Here is an 18,524-nt window from a genome sequence, read left to right as displayed (position 1 = left end):
CACAGTACTCCGTTCTACGATCTGAGTCGTCCTCGTTCATTGCGTGTAGCAATCGTGGGATGTAGCACTTCCACTTCGCTGTCTTCAAAATTCGACGAACAATTGAGCAACTCACTCCAGTTTCACGGGCACACTGTCTCTGTGGCACACTGTCTCTTTGGTGAGCGAGTGGATTGTTGTAACACACGATGGGACTTAGCTGGACTTGGTACCACACAATGGGAGTTAGCTGGACTTGGTACAGTTGCAGGTCGTCCAGATCGTTGTTTGTGTACATCTTTAACACAGCCTTCGGCTTCAAATTTGTCTCGAATGCGACGAATCGTTAAACGTGTCGGTGGTTCTGTTTGATACTCATTTCGCCATTGCCGTTGAACCTCATTAATGTTTTCGTACTTAAAATTCCACCTCAAAACTGACTTCCTTTCATCGAATGTAAGCTTTGCGCCAGCCACGTTTACTCGAGTAACTAGGTGCAATTAAGAACAAAACACTGACTATCTGGCGACTGTCATCTGACAAAACCAAACAACGCTTCACAACGCTTGTGTGGCGATTGTCGGAACTACAGACTATTACACTACCAAAGATGAGACAACTCCGTCAATTAATGTGCCACTTATGGACTTTTAAACAGTGGATACATATTTTGGACCCCTCTGTATAATACCCATTATTGCAGCATGTACTAACATTTACATCAACGAAGTACGTGATAACTTTTCTAGAGAAAGGGATGCTAAAGAAACAGATGTTACAGAGATCAGTGCTTTCATTGGTTTGTAATATAACTGCGGATCTCTGAGACGTTCTAGAAAGAATTTATCAAAGTTGTGGGATAATTGAAAGGGCAACGGACTTGAATCGTGCTACTTATACTTGAATGAAAACCGATTCAGGCTGTACTTGTGATTTCTGAGGTTCGATAGTAACCTTGATAGAGAGAATGACAAGTGGTCTGCTGTCAGAAGGGTAATAGAGCTATTTACGATCAACTGCCAAAAATATTTATCACCTAGTGTACACTTTACTGTATTTGTATGTTACATGCATTATATTTAGATTTAAATAAAACACTTCTAAAATCATTCCTGTAGGCCGTTCAAAATGTCCAAATACATCGATTATGTTGTGGATGACACCTGTCATCCGTACGAGTGACCGTGTCAGGAATTATCGTGGGAGTAACGGAGGATTAACTGCCTCCAGAAACCTCGTAAGAGCATTTACTATGGCGGTTTGCTCCTTACGACCATAATCTATTATTTCCGCACCATGACAGTCCGGAAAAAATTCAGCATCATCTTGCCCGAAGATGACTGGGTGGTGGTGGTAGTTAGTGTTTAACGTCCCGTCGACAACAAGGTCATTAGAGACGGAGCGCAAGCTCGGGTTAGGAAAGGATTGGGAAGGAAATCGGCCGTGCCCTTTCAAAGGAACCATCCCGGCATTTGCCTGAAACGATTTAGGGAAATCACGGAAAATCTAAATCTGGATGGCCGGAGACGGGATTGAACCGTCGTCCTCCCGAATGCGAGTCCAGTGAGATGACTGGGTCCTCGCCTTTTTTCTTGCGGTGTTGCGGCTCAGTGGCTGGGTGTAAGTCTTCCAATTGGACACAAGTTCAGGGACTTCTGTGTACATAATTTACCCCTGTTGCCGGCCGGAGTGGCCGAGCGGTTCTAGGCGCTACAGTTTGGAACCGCGCGACCGCTACGGTTGCAGGTTCGAATCCTGCCTTGGGCATGGATGTGTGTGATGTCCTTAAGTTAGTTACGTTTAAGTAGTTCTAAGTTCTAGGGGACTGATGACATCAGCAGTTAATGCCCATAGTGCTCAGAGCCATTTGAACCAAGCCATATCCCTGTTATTCAGCTGATGAAAGGAGACCTACAGTTTAACGTGGAAGTCGAACCACCTGTCGATCTTGGCGACTTCTCACATCCTTCAGAGGTGAAAGCTAGATTAAAGGAACACTGAAAATGTCCATAGTCCGACTGGGATCCGATCCCACGATCTCTCGGTTTCTATACCCGCGCTTTATCACTAGGCCAATGGTCCCGACTTCCACAGTAGTGAACACAAATGTTTCCAGTGCCTGTGTTGCTCCTTTCTCTCGGGCTCACACAGACATACCCAGCACTCGTCCATGGTAATTCGGATGCTAAGGCGGTCATCTGGATCGACGTGACAACAGCTGCAACATTTCCTCTCCTGTTTCAGTTCGGCGGGATAAATAAAATTTATTTTTTCGAGGTAATAATTAAAACTTTGGCTACGTCTCGTAATAGTTATGTCAAAGCGTCGAGCCACGAATCCTTCTGTTGACTAAGAAGTTTCCTGCCGAAACACAGCCACAAGATTTTGCCAGATGCTTCCATAGAACCAGTAGACGTGAGGCTGCCCACTTGACTCGCTTATCTAACACTCATTGGATGGCATAGTCTGCATACATACACTTCCTAAATGAGGGGACATCCGTCAGCATATTTCGTGTTGTGGAATATACACTGAAGCAGACAAGGTCTCACAACAAATTGTATGTTAATCCAACAGCACGCCAGGTGAATTTCCATAACTGGCCTTTATCAGTGCAAAATGCGTCAATGAACTGCCCAGTAGCCACTTTCATTTTCGAGTGAATTACATCAATACTCTGTTACTATATAGTCGATTTCAAGAATTATATAGGGTGGTTGGAAATTTAAGGTTCTAGGACATGTAGAGAGAAGTGTGTACATAATACTTTGAATAAGAACGCATGTCCGGAAACATGCAGGGTATCTGGGAATTCCCGTTACAAAATTCTAGGACTTGTAGGACTTGTAGAGGGGAAGTAAGTACATAGTGTTTTGAATAAGAACCCATGTCCGAAAACGTACCGTTTCCGTGCTACAGCCGTTTGAAAACATGTTTACTAGGTAGGAATGCAACAGGGCAGTCATGAGGGGGGGGGGGGGGGGGGCAGCGGCGCTTACGTCGGACCGGCTGATGTCATTTTTTGACGTCTATCCTACTTCTCTGACTAGGTTCGAGCCTCATTCATGTGTCTGTGAGTATCAGAGTACACGTTTTCAGAGTACACCGACATGATCCTGTGCGGCGAAGCTCAAGGTAATGGAAGAGTTGGTCGTCGCCTCTGTGAAGATCATTATCTACAATGTCCGACTCCACCGCATACTCTTTTCGCCACCGTTAGGAACGACTCGAGGAAGGGGTACATTCACGATCAGTAGGAGTGACTGTGGTGCTCCAAGGAGCGCCGCACACACGAATTTGAAGAAGCCGTACTGCATACGTTGAACAGTCTTTCTGCAAACTGGTTAAGTTCCCTTTTTGTTTCTTTGGTTATTAATGAGTGGAATTGTGAAGCAAGTGATGTACTAGCTCACACCTAATAAATTACTTGTAAAGGTGGTCGCGTTACCAACATGTTTGCAAATGGCTGTAGCACAAAAAGGGTACGTTTCTGGACACGGGTTCCTATTCAAAATATTATGTACTCACTGTCCTCTACAAGCCCAAGAAGTATGAGAACGGGAATTTCCGAACACCCTGTATTTCTAAGTACATGCTAACCAAAGCATAATTACTATTTGTAACATTCGGCAGTGGTGGATAGCTAAATGTCCTTCATTTTGAACATTCATGGAGCAACTAATGAAGACTGTTGGAAACTACAGAGCAAGGAAGGAAGGAGTGGGGGATAGAACAAATTGGAACATTGTCAATGTACCTGCGTTTTCTCCGAGGTGGACTGTCTCCCAGATCATTATTTCATGATGTAGGCTGTCATCATGTATTTTCTCCATCCGCACAGTCTGTGGTACTTTTAGTCCGAGGTAGGTAACTGGGTGCCATCTTAATTTGATATCACTGAATATAAATCGAAGTTTCCCGACTTCTCTTCTGCTGCCTATACTTCCGTCCATTTAAACTTAAACTATTCTCCTCTCTCTTAATTACTTGCCATAAAAAACACTGAGCTCTTCCTTATATCGGGAATTTACATTGCGCTAGTGTGTTATTTTCACCATCTTTGAATTTTTGCGTTCTTCGTAAGATTTTCTGGTTATTCGAATTTTACACCATTTTCACTCTACGTATTGTTTTTCACGATTTTTAAATAGCGCAAGTAGTCTACTTTCCATAGTTTTAGACTCTTTTCACCATTTTTCCTGAAAGTCACATCATTAGTGGATGGAAGCTGACGATCGATATCAGGTGCGAATATAATGGGGTCGGGTAGGCTCATGATAACCCTCCCCCGCCTAAACAACATTTTACTAAAAGTGTTTACATTTTTACATGTATTAATTTTCAAATTTTTCAACTAACTTTTGGACAATAGAGTGTCGTGTAAAACAAGTGTCTCGAAAGTGACAGCAAATACCAAAAATTACAAGCTTCGTTGAACACAGAACACTGCTCATTTGCTTTCCTGAAGATTAGCTCACGGGGACTGGTTTTCAGCTTTAATGGTTGTAGAAAGCATTCCAGCCGGGAAGAGACTCCCATTCCCAGGCAGACCATACCTGCGCCAACAACAAATGTTATAGGGTTCGTGAGCCCACAGGTGGTACTGGCCAGCCACAGGAAGTATAGGGAATGTAAGACAGAAAGGGGCACGTGCTGCACTAAGACACAAATAACAGAGAGAATGCCTTTCTCGAAGGTAGGTGGAAACGACAAGAAGATACAGCATTATCTGCTCGCATAACTATAGGCTGCAAACACGTGTCACACTCTTAGTACTAAGTGAAATACCAATGATAGTGAGTGCACACTTCGATTTTATACCTTACAAAATTATCGAAGATCTGGAAATTTGTTGCAATTATAGGTCTTAGAACAATTTCGTGACACAGGTGCTCCTCAAAATTTTCGACAAACGCTCTTCAGATGACTTACTTATCTGAAGTGCAGTTTCTTGGGCGTTATGTCGAAGCTATGTACGCAACTTAAACTTGTACAGGGTGTTTCATAATTCATGTTACACACTTCTAGAGGTTGTAGAGGGAACTTAGTAGATCAAGTTTTACATAGGAATCCATGTGGAGAAACGTCATCCAAGGACGCTAGAGAGCGTCAAAGTTATAGGCGTCGGCACCTGTAAATGTATGTATATACAGGGTGATTCCGTAATTATTTTACAGACTTTCAGGGATGATGGAGAAGGATAAATTTATCAATATGAGGTAAGGGTCCCAGTACCGGAGACGAACGAGTCGAAAGTTATAAGAGAAAACCGTTCTGATACCTCCGACAGTGAAATACATGTACCGGTACGGTTGTTGTTAATATTGTAGGGTAGGCAACTGTCAGTGGTGGTAGTATGGACCAAAAAGAAAAATTTCCAGTAAACATGGGCTCTAAAATGTATACCTGAGGAGATATGAGCACTTGTTCATCTTAGTTACTGTGAAACACATCTCCTGTATTGAAAAAGTGCTCATAGCTCTTAAGGTATGCATTTAGAGCCCATGTTTACTGGACATTTTTTCTTGTCTTGGTCCATACTACTCCCTCAGAAAGTTGCCTACCCAACGATCTTAGCAACAACTAATATCATTACATGTATTCCACTGTCAGAGGAATCAGGACGTGTTTCGCTTGTAACTTTCGACTCGTTCGTTTCCGGTACAGGGACCCTTACCTCAAATTGATACATTTACCCTTCTTCGTCGAGCTAGAAAGTTTGTAACTTCATCACGGAATCACCCTGTATAAACACAGATTTACAGGCGCCGGTGCCTGTAACTTCGACGCTCTGTGTCGTCGTTGTATGACGTTTCCGGTCATGGGTTCCTACGAAAAACTTGATCTACTACGTCCCCTCTATAGCCTCTGGAAGTGTGCAACATGAATTGTGAAGCATGCTGTATGAAATGTTTTAATACAACATGGTAATAATAATATGTTGCTATTACTTTTAAAATCTCAGGCATCTGTGGTTCGTTAAAAATCATGGAAACGGAAAATTATATTTGGAGGGAGCGGGGGCAGTAACCAACTGTGAAACCCCCAGAAATGAATTTCAGATGCGTGCCTGAGCCGACTGCAGTGATATCACAACAATCACTGCATCACACCAGAACCACGCTATTACTCACAGACCCCAGTCAAAAATATGCGATATACTCTTTAGAATCTGATAGTTTCCTCAATATGCTTGGTACTCGCTCTTGAATATTAAGAGTGATATTGAAACCAGCACACACCATTAAAGTTCAGTTCTCTGATCAACAAGTCCACTTAAGAATAAAAATAATAAAAATTTCGCACTGCGGGATGATATTTCGAAGTAACAATGTCAGTTTAACATGTCTCTCTTTCAGTTTTGATAAATTCGAGTTGGATCGTGAAATGTTGTTTTGGCTCCTCCAGTGGTGTGCTTCGGCTATGTAGCGCGGGGATTTAAATGTGTTCCAGGGCTGCGGACATGTACCTGGAAACGAACAAAAAGTTGGTTAAGTAACATCGTTCTTTAAGACATGGTAACTAAAACTTTGACTTGTCTGATATGTACTGAATATTATTATGAGACCAAATACTGAAATCTTTTTTTTTTCCTTTTGTTTTCAGAGGAACCAGTGTCAATCATCATACCAATTGCAGGCCAGAAAGACCGTTTTATCATAACCCTGGGTCGCAACGTGGCCATCCTGACGTGGGATGGCGTGAGCAAGAGCCCACAGAACGTCGAGGTGTTGGTCAGCGTGGACCAGGAGAAGGGCAAGGAGACAAACAGGATCAACGACGGAAAGGCCGACCCCAGCGGTCGTCTCTGGGCGGGTAGGTGTCATTTTGTGAAATAAGAGCATACTGATCTCATGGTTAGGCAGTTTCAAGCTTATTGGCAGAAGTTCACGGCACCAGCCGTCCAGCTCATGATTGATCAAAAAGACGAAGGTCTTGTTTTCCCTAGTGTTCAACCCATCTAGTACGGAGTCCACTTTCTCAGGATTTGGAAAATTTTATTACACTGTCCAATCACATTGAGTGACCACCTGTCAAAAGCCTGAATAACCACTTTTTGCAGCGCGAAACGCCCAGGAAGAGAGTCAGTGATGTTCTGAAAGGTACCGACAGGGATGTGGAGCCATGCTGACTCCAGTGCCGTGGCCAGGAGCGCTAGGTTTCTCGGGTGAGATTCCGTGGAGCGTACAGCCCGGTCGAGCTGGTCCCACAGATTCTCGACTGGGTTTAAATCGGGGAGTTTAAAGGCCAGAGGAGTACGATAAATTCATCCTGGTGCTCTTCGAATCACGCATGCACAATGCAGGCTGTGTGACATGCTGCATTGTCCTGATGGTAGACGTCATCGTCCCGAGGAACACCAGACTGGATGTAGGGATGGACATGAACCCCAAGGATACATGTATGCTTCTGTTGATCCATTGTGCATTCCAGAACCACGAGATCACGCAGGGAATGACGCGAAGACATTCCCCAGACCATAATGCTCCCTTCTCCGGCATAGCACCTACCGACGACTGTTGCAGGGAGTTTGCTTCTGTCCAATTGAGCATAAAACGTGACTCATCTGAGGTCCGTACACATCTCCGCAGCTGTTGTTCACCCTGTCATCAGCTGCCCTAGGTACACCTCAGTTGCTTCGACGCCTGATTTGTATAGCGCCATTTTGTCATGCGCGGTATACTTTAACCACGGTGGCGCGCGAACAGGTTAAAAAACTCTTCCACCTTTGGCCCGGAAGCCAATGGTTATGCACTTTTCGACGTCACATAAATCGCTCCGTTTCCGCATTACAACAATGACTGCACTGTTTTCCGCGTCCCCCAGCACTTCTTATATACCCACCACTGCTAGTCCTGCCACCCGCCCTCTGTGAGTGGTTATTGTTCGTTGACGTCGAACATAAGCGGTGGTCACTTTCATGTGACTGTACCGTGTATTTTCCGTTGTCACCACAGTCGTCAAGGTAACCCACGGGAAGAGAGTCGTGTACGCCATCTATCTGTGAAGGAGGAGATTAGTGTTTAACGTCCTGTCGACAACGCAGATTTGGCGTGGTGCTTCATATATGTCCATGCAGTTTTAAGTCATTTTAAAGTAACTCACAAGATAACTATGTTGTAAGGGAATGGATACTGTATATGTCTAATTGTGCGAAATTATTTTCAATGCACTAAAAGCCATTTTTTTTCAAATTGGAGTCAAACTTGTGTAAAATCACAACATATTATTTTCAAAAACTAGTAGTGCAATATCAGTTTATTTTTAGTGAGTTGTAGATAAATAATTTGACTAGCAAAAACGCTAATAATTTTTTCCATGGGAAAATAGTGTCTGTAACAGTGTATGTAACACTATCGTTTCTCATGATTTTATTCACTGTTGCATTGCCTGAGCCCTTGTTTGCTGTTACTGTTTCTTCATCGAACTATTTATAGAGAGTATTACCGGAAAAGATTAATCCCCCAGGTGCACGTATCACTCCAATAATTTCCATAACCTATGTGACACGTGTCCTGTCAATTTACTACTTCCACTCTTCAACAGAAGTAACTCAATAAACATACTGTATTCAAAAAGGCAACTCGAAATTAAATAGTTTCTGAATAACACTGGATTTATTATATCTTGAGATCATAAAAAAGGTCCCTTCGTCAATTTAAAATCCACTCAGCTGACATGAACTCCCACGCTATCCACATTTTCATTGCTATTAGCCGTTTCCCGCTACCATTCCGCTATGCCGCAGCAAAGAAAGATACACTGATTCATATTTCACAGTTTCATCTCCATCCATACATCCCTATAAATTACTATAATGGATATATATGTATGTTCCACATCTCCTAAACCAATAGATCGATTTCAATCAAACTTGATACACGTATCACTTACTGTCCGGAAAGAGCTACTGTGAGGATAAGAACCACTACCTCTCGAAGGGATGGGGGAGAGGGTGAAAAAGAAGCATATAGCCAGACTATATTCATCCAGTATTCGAAAATAAGAGCACTTAGTGACTTGCAACAAACTTGATACATAATTTCAAACCTTTCCAAGAATTTTTCTCGCTGACACCCCCAAAAAATGATGAATGGAAAAAAGTTTCTCACCTACAACATTTTCGCTGTTCATGCAGTAAAACTGTCGCATCAGGCATGACGTTCTGATTTACTATTTCTTTACAACTAACTTTATTCCCAACACATTTTGCAGAAAGTATTCAAATATACCACTGAATGTAAGTACAGAAATACGTCATTGTACGACACATAATTCAGGAGATATGACATCATAAACATTGAGATGCTAGAAAATTAGCCACATGATGCATGGCGTTTTAATTTATTACTTATTTACTATTTACACTATTCACACTTTTCGCAGACTGTACCTAAATACACCGCTGAAAATATGTGCAAAATTATACCATTGTTGGCCACAAAGTTCAGGAGATACCGCGTCATAAGCACTGAGCTGCGTGAAAACGAAACTGGAGGGCGAAATTCGCTAGAGATACAGGTGAAATGTGTGTACAATTATGTGTAAAATATTTTAAATATACGTGAAATATATGTGACATACCTAGGCAAAACCACGAGTAAAAAGCTACTCCTAAGCTCCTGGATCCATGTCAACCAAATTTGGTCTACATGTTACTTACTAGAAAGAAATACTATGGGGCTTACAACCACCAACTTCCTTTTCGGGTGCGGACGATGATGTGCTTTTTGGAGAAAGAAAGGGGAAGAGGAGTTGGGCAGAGAGAGAGGGAGAAGGAGGAGATGGACGGAGATAGAGAGAGGAGGAGATGGAGAGAAAGACGTGGAAGAAGCAGATGGACAGAGAGACGGGCAGGAGGAGATTGACAGAGAGTGGGGGGGGGGGGGGGTTGGAGAAGGTGGATAGCGAGAGAGGGAGGAGGCGTTGGTCAGAGAGAGGGGAGAAAGAGATGGACAAAGGGGGAAGGAGGAGACGGACTAATAGAAGAACAGAATAAACAATGTACCTGGACAACGCCATGTACGCAGCTAGAATATAATAAAAGTGGATATATGTCGGTAGTTTCAACATTTCTTCCAAAACTACTGCATCGATTTCAACCATACTTGATACACATAACACTAACTGTCTGGAAAGAAGCACTGTGTGTGTAAGAACCACCTATCTATCAAAGAGGTGAAGGCGAAAAAGAAGTGTAGTGCACTGCGCACAAATATGCAAAATATATCCCTCCCGTATTTGAGAATGAGAGCACTTAACACGTTGCAAACAAATTTTACATAATTTCGTACCTTTAAGAAACTTTTTCTCTCTGACAGGCCTACAAAATGATGAAAGGAAAAAAAAAATTTCGTCTACTACGTTTTCGCTGTTCATGCAGTAAAACTGTCGCATCAGGCATTCTGTTTTAATTATTACTTATTTACTACTAATTACATTCGCAACAAATTTTGCAGACAGTATCCACAGTATCACTGAATGAGCCGACAAAATTATATCATTGCAGAACATATAGTTCAGGAGACATAATGTCATAAAATTCAAGCAGCCTGCTAGAGGTGGCGTTGCTAAGCAGTTCTTAGTTTGATTAGCTGGGAAACACACACACACACACTCAAGAAAGCAACTGACGGTAGCGAAAACTGAACTCACAGTTAACAGCGCAGGAGTCTGGTGTGCTATCATCCACACTATGAGAACAACTGACTGACTGTGTCAGTTTTGGCGCTTCAGTCTGGAACCGCGCGACCGCTACGGTCGCAGGTTCGAATCCTGCATCGGGCATGGATGGGTGTGATGTCCTAAAGTTAGTTAGGTTTAAGTAGTTCTAAGTTGTAGGGGATTGATGACCTCAGACGTTAAGTCCGATAGTGCTCAGAACTATTTTTTTTTTTTTTTTGTATCAGTTTTTGTAGTGCATGTGGGAAACAGGAGTGAATCGAAAAACGAGCGCATTTTACTGTTAACTTGCGTTAGTTTGTGCATTCAAGCTGTAGTTGATGTTTGGTTCCGGGGCACCTGAAACCTGCAATTTCTGTTTTTAAATGATTACTTCTAACGAACATTTTCAGGAATAGGTGCAATCTTTAAGACTTTCCAACCAATCAATGTACCGTATTATTTTTGAAAATAGTAATTGTGAACTGCACTTGCACGCTCTAAAATGCGATAATGCACAGATACCTGTTGGTTCCTGAATTACCACTTGTTCAAACGCTCATTACCAGTAAAATGGCCCTTTTGTAGAAATGATAAATTTAAGCTATGTGAGGAAAAGCTAGATGATGAAAAGCTACGTTTTGTATCTAGGCTGACTTAAGGTACATATTTTGAGAATGTTAGCAAATTTAGCCTAAATTCCAGATAAGGGAACCCAATTTTCCAAACTTTGAAGAAAAATGGTTTGATTTTTTTTCTCGGCGGTTCCAGAAGAATAACATTTTCTGATTTTTTCATTTATTTCAGTTGCGTAAATGGTTTTTATGATTTGTCATAAAAAGGGGAAGTTCGTATTTAAACGTGACTTCCACGAGAAAAAGAAATCGTACTTCAAAGGTTTAGGTAGCAAATGCGATTGTTACGATTCATTAACTTGACTCACTTAGAGAAAAAAAGACCGCAGTTCCGTAGCTGAGTGATCAGCGGGATTGAATGCCATGTGCGAGGCCTCCGGTTCGATTCCTTGCGGGGGCGGAGATTTTCACTGCTAGGAGACTAGGTGTTGTGTTGTCCTCATTATTCATCAGCATCCACACAGAAGTCGCCAAAGTGTCGTCAAATTAAAAGACTTTCACCAGGCTACCGAACTCCCTAAAAGGGACTCCCGGCCAAAGTGTGCCATACGTACATTTCATTTCTTTGGCCATAGTAATGAAAAGGCAATCAACTTCATACCTACTCAGCAACCAAAACAAAATACAAGGAAAATAATTATGATTATGAACCAATAAATCTGAGGGTTTCTCAATTCGTTAATGTAACAACAAAATAACGAAGAATAAAAAATAACAAAAATTTTCAAAAAAGCTGCTCAAAGTGTACTCCTTCCATTGTGATTGCAAGTATTGTAACGCTGCGTCATGGAGTCCGTAAGGTTTCCAAAATCAAAGGTTTCCCTAATTTCGTCAAAGGCTAAAATTATGCTCACAAGAAGCTCTTCGATTGTGTTTACTGCAGTCGCGTAGACAATTTTCTTCACATTCCACTACGGATAAAAATCTACAGGGGTAAGATCTGCTGAACGAGTTAGCCAGAGAACTGGACCATCTCGACCAATCCACCTCTGCAGATACAACGCAACTAAATGCTCACGTACCAAAACAGCGAAGTGCAGCGGTGCACCGTCGTGTTGGAACCACATTACCTGACGAACCGCCCTTACGAACGTCTTATAAATACAACGGAGAGGCGTATACACGAAACGCTAAATATGTCCGCCAGTTTAAACGGGGAGGATGTAGGACGGAACCCAACAAACAGTCGCGTACTATAGCTGCGGAAATGTTAACGCTAAGCTTATGCTTATAGAAATTAACGTAAGTGCTACGTGTGTTTTCGACAGCTGAATGTCACTTCTTTGGTGAAATATGCCTCGTCTGTCCACGACACCATCCTTGCGAAATTTGGATTTTCAGTCTATTTGTTTAAGTATCACAAGTAACATTGATTTCGAGAATAATAGTCTTGCACCAAATCTTGCAGTTTCCCTAGGTGGCACGGAAATAAGGTTTTGTCATACTAGCCGGCCTGAGTGGCCGAGTGGTTCTAGGCGCTTCAGTCTGGAACCACGCGACCGCTACGGTCGCAGGTTCGAATCCTGCCTCAGGCATCGATGTGTGTGATGTCCTTGGGTTAGTTAGGTTTAAGTAGTTCTAAGTTCAAAGGGACTGATGACCTCAGATGTTAAGTCCCATAGTGTTCAGAGCCATATTACAGAGTGCGAAACCTGTTGCGACAAACAAACGGATACATTTTATCATATTTAGTTTTTGGGCATAATGTAAGGAAATATGATTAAATTTACTTACTCGCAAAGTTGACAGCAGGATTTGCGACAGCCATATCGAGAACGTTTTGTTCAAACTGAGCTGTTCACACATAGCGCTGTTGTCCAGTGTCAGCTTTGTTAACAAAAAACTTCCAGTCTCCCTTAATTTTCTGCCAACCTTTACTAAAGTAGTCCCAAAAGGAATAACGCGGTTAGGAAATCTTGCGTTGTAAATTATGCGGGCCTCGTGTACATTTTGATCCGCAGATCGGCGTATTCGTCGAAGGAATACCGATGACACTCAGTGTTATGACTATGCTCACTTCTGTGAGAAATGTGTGTCACGCCTACTTCCGTCGTTGTCCTATCACACCTCTTTCCGTGTAAATTGGCAGCTAAACGAACAAAGATCGTCTGCGTAAATACGACTTCCGAAGGTGATCGAATGACTAGCAGACAAAATTCTGCTACACAAGCTGATAGCCTTAATGTCAGTTGTTCTCGTAGCGTAGATGGCAGCACCTGAGACTGCTGCGCTGCTGGCTCGGGCTCGATCCTTGCTGTCGTCGAATGTCCATTCTTTGTATCATTCTCTTTTTTATTTGAGGAAACGAAACGAGGGACAAGTCTGGCATCACCATCTCCATAAGGCTGCTTCAATTTGTACGCGAAACAACGTGATCGGCTAACTTCAATGCTAATTAAATCGGAAACAGTACAACGTACCGAATTTGTTTCTTAACTATTATTTCTCAACACAACCTACCGTGCAACACCCTTTCTAACTTTTCAGATGTGTAATATATGTCATATACACACATGTTGAACATCTCCTCCTGGGCCTCTAGATCGATTTCAGCCAAACTTTGTAGACATTTTACTTATAGTCAGGAAGGAAATGCTGTGGGAGTAATAACCACCAACCTTCCGTTGGGGTGGGGGTGTGTTTGATAATTGGTTGGGGAAGAGAGAAGGGGGCTGGAGGAGATGGGCGAAGACAAGTGGCGTGATGAGGTGGACAGAGAGAAAGTGAGGAGGAGAAGGACAGAGAGAGGGGGAAGGAGGAGATGAATGAAAGAGGGGGAGGAGGATGTTGAAAGAGAGAGGGAAAGGAGAAGATGGACGGTGAAGAGGGGAGGAGCAGATGACAGAAACAGGGGGGAGAAGGAAGGAGGAAGCGAATAGAGAGAGGGGGGGAGGGGATGGATAGAGGGAGAGGGGAGAAGCAGATAGACTAATAGAAGATTAGAACAAATAAATACCCGAGAAAAGCCAAGTTTCTCAGCTAGTATTATCCACATACTAAATACTTGGCGCTCTCATTCGCACCTACGGGGCCCGCGCCCCGGCTCACACTTGTTCAACCCATGAGCCGATCTCGCTTATTAAGTACCTACGCGTTTTTTCTACAAGCTACAAAATGTCGTCCACTCTAGTGATGGGAACAGCCGAATGAAAACAATCGATTCAGTCTGTTGTTGGAAAACAATCGTCTCATTCGGTTGTAGTTTTAAGTCTCGGTTGCGTTATTTATTCATTTTTCGAGTGGAACCAGAGCGTGGAAGTTAGCGAATGAAAACCATCGACCCAGTCCGTTGTAGTACCGGTCCGTCTATTAGCTGAACTACATCAGTGGTATGCGACAGGGATGCACATATCCCGCAGGGTAGCTCTAACCTCCGTGTTAAAATAAACAAGACATTGTTATTGTTGTTTTTGTTGTTGTTGTTGTTCTTCTTCTTCTCCTTCTTGTTGCTGTGTCCTTCAGTCTGAAGACTGATTTGCTGTAACTCTCCACGATACTCTGTCCTGTGGAAGCCTCTTCATCTCCGAGTAACTGCTGCAACCATATTATGCATATTCGTTTAATTATTTACTAGAGTAATTCTTCTTTTCTTCATTTAAAATTGATAATTATACTGCTGTGAATTAAGTGGTTCCACACGCAGTTAACATGTAACTAAGGAAGGTGACGTATCGTTGGAGATGCAAAGTCGAACATAAAAGTTAACTTAGGGGTGCGTGAAAAAAAAAAGAGAGAAATGGGTCGGAAACGTCAGCCAACGACGCTACAGAGCGTCAGAGTTGTAGGCGGCGTTGCTACACACGAGTGTATGTACAGGATGAGTCCGTGACGATATTACAGACTTTCAGGGACAGTGGAGAAGGATAAATGTATCAGTCTGTGGTGACGGACGTCCAGAAACGAACGGGTGGAAAGTTACAAACGAAATCCATTCTGATATCTCTGACAGTGGAATGCGTTTACCGTTACAGTTGTCGCTAAGACTGTAGGATTGGCAGCTTTCAGAGGAAGTATTATGGACCAAAACAAGAAAAACTGTCAAGCAAACATGGGCTGTTAAGCGCTTACCGCAAGAGCTGTGAGCACTTGTTCACAGAGATGATGTGTTTCACAGTATCGAAGATGAATAAGTGCTCATAACTCCCCAGGTATGAAATTTAGAGCCCATGTTTACTTGACCTTTTTTTTCTTGTTTTGGTCAACACTGCCACCTCTGGAAGATGCCTATCCTACAATTACAGCAACAGCTCCGGTACATGTATTCCGCTGTCAGGGGTATCAGAACGATTTTGGCTTATACCTTTCGACTCGTTCGTTTCCAGACCAGTGTCCCGTAATTCAAATTGATACATTTATCCTTCCATGAAAGTTTTTAATATTATCACGGAATCATCCTGTGTATACATACATATACAGGGGCCGGCGCCTATGACGTCTACGCTCTGTAGCGTCGCTGGATGGCGTTCCCGGACGCTCTTTCCTATACTCGTTTTGTTCCTCAAGACACCTTCAGCATCCCCTCGATGCATGTCGGTGTAATTCTGAAACACCCGATGTATGTACGAGCCAAGGCAGACAGAGAAATATGCACATTATCATCAGACAATTCCGTGTATTTTGTGACTGTTCGTCAGTACTGAACTGTTTTAGCACTAGTAGCAAGGGTGACTAAAAGTCTGTGAAGAATAAGTAAAACAGTGTCAGCGACGGACGGTGTAATTTTGCTAGGGACTAGGTACTTCGAATGTGGCATCCAATAGACGGGGACAGAAAAGTGCCGGTAATGTTACAAAATGTACACCTTCAATGGACCAAGCAACACAAAAAATGGGCAGTGGTTGCTTGGAGTGCTGTAGTGGGATTTGACTAATCTCGAATTTCCCTCTTTTCAAATGATGCAACACGTCCAGTGCACCGACAGCCAAATGAGGCGTTCAACAGTGTGTGGAGGGTGTAGTTGTAGCCGGAGGTGGTTCTGCGATTTTTTGGGGGTGTTTTTCGTACCATTTCTTGGGCCTATTCATTCAAAGTTAACGTGAACGTTAACCAGGATGTGTATTTCAATATTCTTGGTGGCCAAGTGTAGTCCTACCCTCTACATCTTTCTGATGAGTATGCTGTGGACACTCTTGTCTTCCAACATGATAAGAATCGCATTCGAACGGTTGCACGCATACATTCCTGTTCCGATATCTGAAACAACCTGGGGGAAAGGAAAGATTGTATAACTACGAGAAGTCATCCTCATAAATAGTAAAAGTAATCCGTTAAATTTCCATTACACGACAGATCACACTAATCTAAAGGCTATCAATTCGAATAGTGCCTAGGTATTATAATTACAAACAACTTAAACTTTAACGATCACATAGAAAATGTCGTGGGGAAGGTGAACTAAAGACAGCGTTTCATTGGCAGAACGCTTAGAAGAAGCAACAGGTTTACTAAAGAGACTGCCTACACTAAACTTATTCGTCCTCTTCTAGAATATTGCTGCAAGGTGTGGCATCAGTACCAGATAGTATTGACGGAAGACATCGAAAAAGTTCACAAAAGGGCAACTCGTTTTATACTATCGCGAAATAGGTGACAGACATGATACACGAGCTGGGGTGGCTATCATTAAAACAAAGGTGTTTTCCGTTGCGGTGACATATTTTCAAGAAATTTCAATCACCAACTTTCTCCACTGAATGCTAAAATATATTGTTGACTCCAAACTACTTAGGAAGAAATGATCATCGTAATAAAATGAGAGAAACTGGAACTCACACGGAAGGTTTAAGTGTTTGTTCCTCCCGCATCTGCATCCCGACAAGCTTGTGGAAAGCACACCAAGCAGTGCCAACCGTGGGGCAACGCATGGAGTGGGATAAATCCGTACAGAATATCCAGCAGAACTGTTTCATTTCTCGAATGTGTGAGTAACAATAGTTTGTTGTATTTCGTTACTGTGTTATTTTATTTAGCAATAAAGTTATTATGCATAGACTAATAGGTTTTACTCTTTTATCCCCCCCTCATCATGAATCTAAGCATGCACATGTCGGCATATATGCTGGCGCTGTAAAACTATATGACCAGTTATCGTCTTAGTTTGTACCTACAAAAACCATGGCATGGAGCAAGGGTAGATTGAGGGCAAAGTACACTGCCTGATAAGAAAGGTGCAGCACCCAGAAGATAGAGTCGGATTTCAATGTAACTTCACATACGTTCACGCCATCGGCCAGAATGTAAAATGATGAGATTTGCAATATGCAGTGACAAGTGGAACGGGGAGAATGTCGGCGAACTGCGGAGAGGTTCCACTCTTCCAATGTTTTGGAGAGGCATAATGTTATAGGGAACCATGGGGTATAACTTCAGGAATCTGCTGGTAGTGATTGAGGCAACTCTGTCATGTTATGAACCTCCTGCATCCTCATGTGTTACTTCTCATGCGATAGTATTGTAGTACCGTTTTTGAACAGGATAATGCTCGTCCAGATATGGCACGTGTCGCTATGGAATGTCTGCTTGATGTTGAGGTACTCCTCAGTCCAGCAAGAACCACAGGTCTGTCTGCGATAGACCATGTGTGGGACCAGCTCAGACGTGAACTCCGTCCCATAGCCAGTATCCAGGATTTGAAGGACCATTTACAGTAGTTATGGGCCAACTTGCCTCAAGAGAGGATGCAACAGCCTTATGAAGTCGTTCCCAACAGAATCAGTGCGTACACCCAGGTCAGAGGGGGTGCAGCGTCATACTGATAAGTGGGCTCATAATGCCAAGTTATTTATAAATTTGTCACGATTTTGTAGTCACTGTAATAATATCACATATTCCCTCAACTCGTGAAGTTTCTTTTCGTTTCCTCCCCCCCCCCCCTCCCCATTTCTTCTGTGTCCTTCACTTTTGTTGCCAGGCAGTGTAGATACCAAAGGGATGGAGCTAATTGTAATATGTATTTCAAGTATTCAAATACTATAATATCATCTACATTCAATTTTCAGGTACAATGGGTCCGTACAAGAACAATAAAGTCACACCGGAACGAGGAATGCTATTCAGCTTGGACAAGGATAGAAAAGCAGTAACACACGTGACAAAAATTGGCATTGCTAACGGCCTGGCCTGGAGTTTAGACAGCAAAACCATGTATTACATTGACTCTGCTACCCGGAGAGTCGACGCATTCGATTTTGACATAAAAGCTGGAAAAATAAGTAAGGTTATATATAGGATAATTCTTTATCCTTTGTG

General features: G+C 42.6%; 1 protein-coding gene across 1 annotated transcript in view; it reads left to right on the top strand.

Moving 5' to 3' along the window:
• The window catches only part of LOC124555741 (regucalcin-like), an 86,644-nt gene that overhangs the window by 28,986 nt on the left and 39,134 nt on the right, over nucleotides 1-18,524 (top strand). The window contains exons 3-4 of the mRNA XM_047129765.1: nucleotides 6,586-6,795; nucleotides 18,275-18,487. Coding sequence (XP_046985721.1) covers nucleotides 6,586-6,795; nucleotides 18,275-18,487 — 423 coding nt within the window. The remainder of the gene's footprint in view (nucleotides 1-6,585; nucleotides 6,796-18,274; nucleotides 18,488-18,524) is intronic.

Source organism: Schistocerca americana, chromosome X, assembly GCF_021461395.2.
Source record: "Schistocerca americana isolate TAMUIC-IGC-003095 chromosome X, iqSchAmer2.1, whole genome shotgun sequence".
Lineage (NCBI taxonomy): Eukaryota > Metazoa > Arthropoda > Insecta > Orthoptera > Acrididae > Schistocerca > Schistocerca americana.
This window is presented reverse-complemented; position numbering and strand designations above follow the sequence as displayed.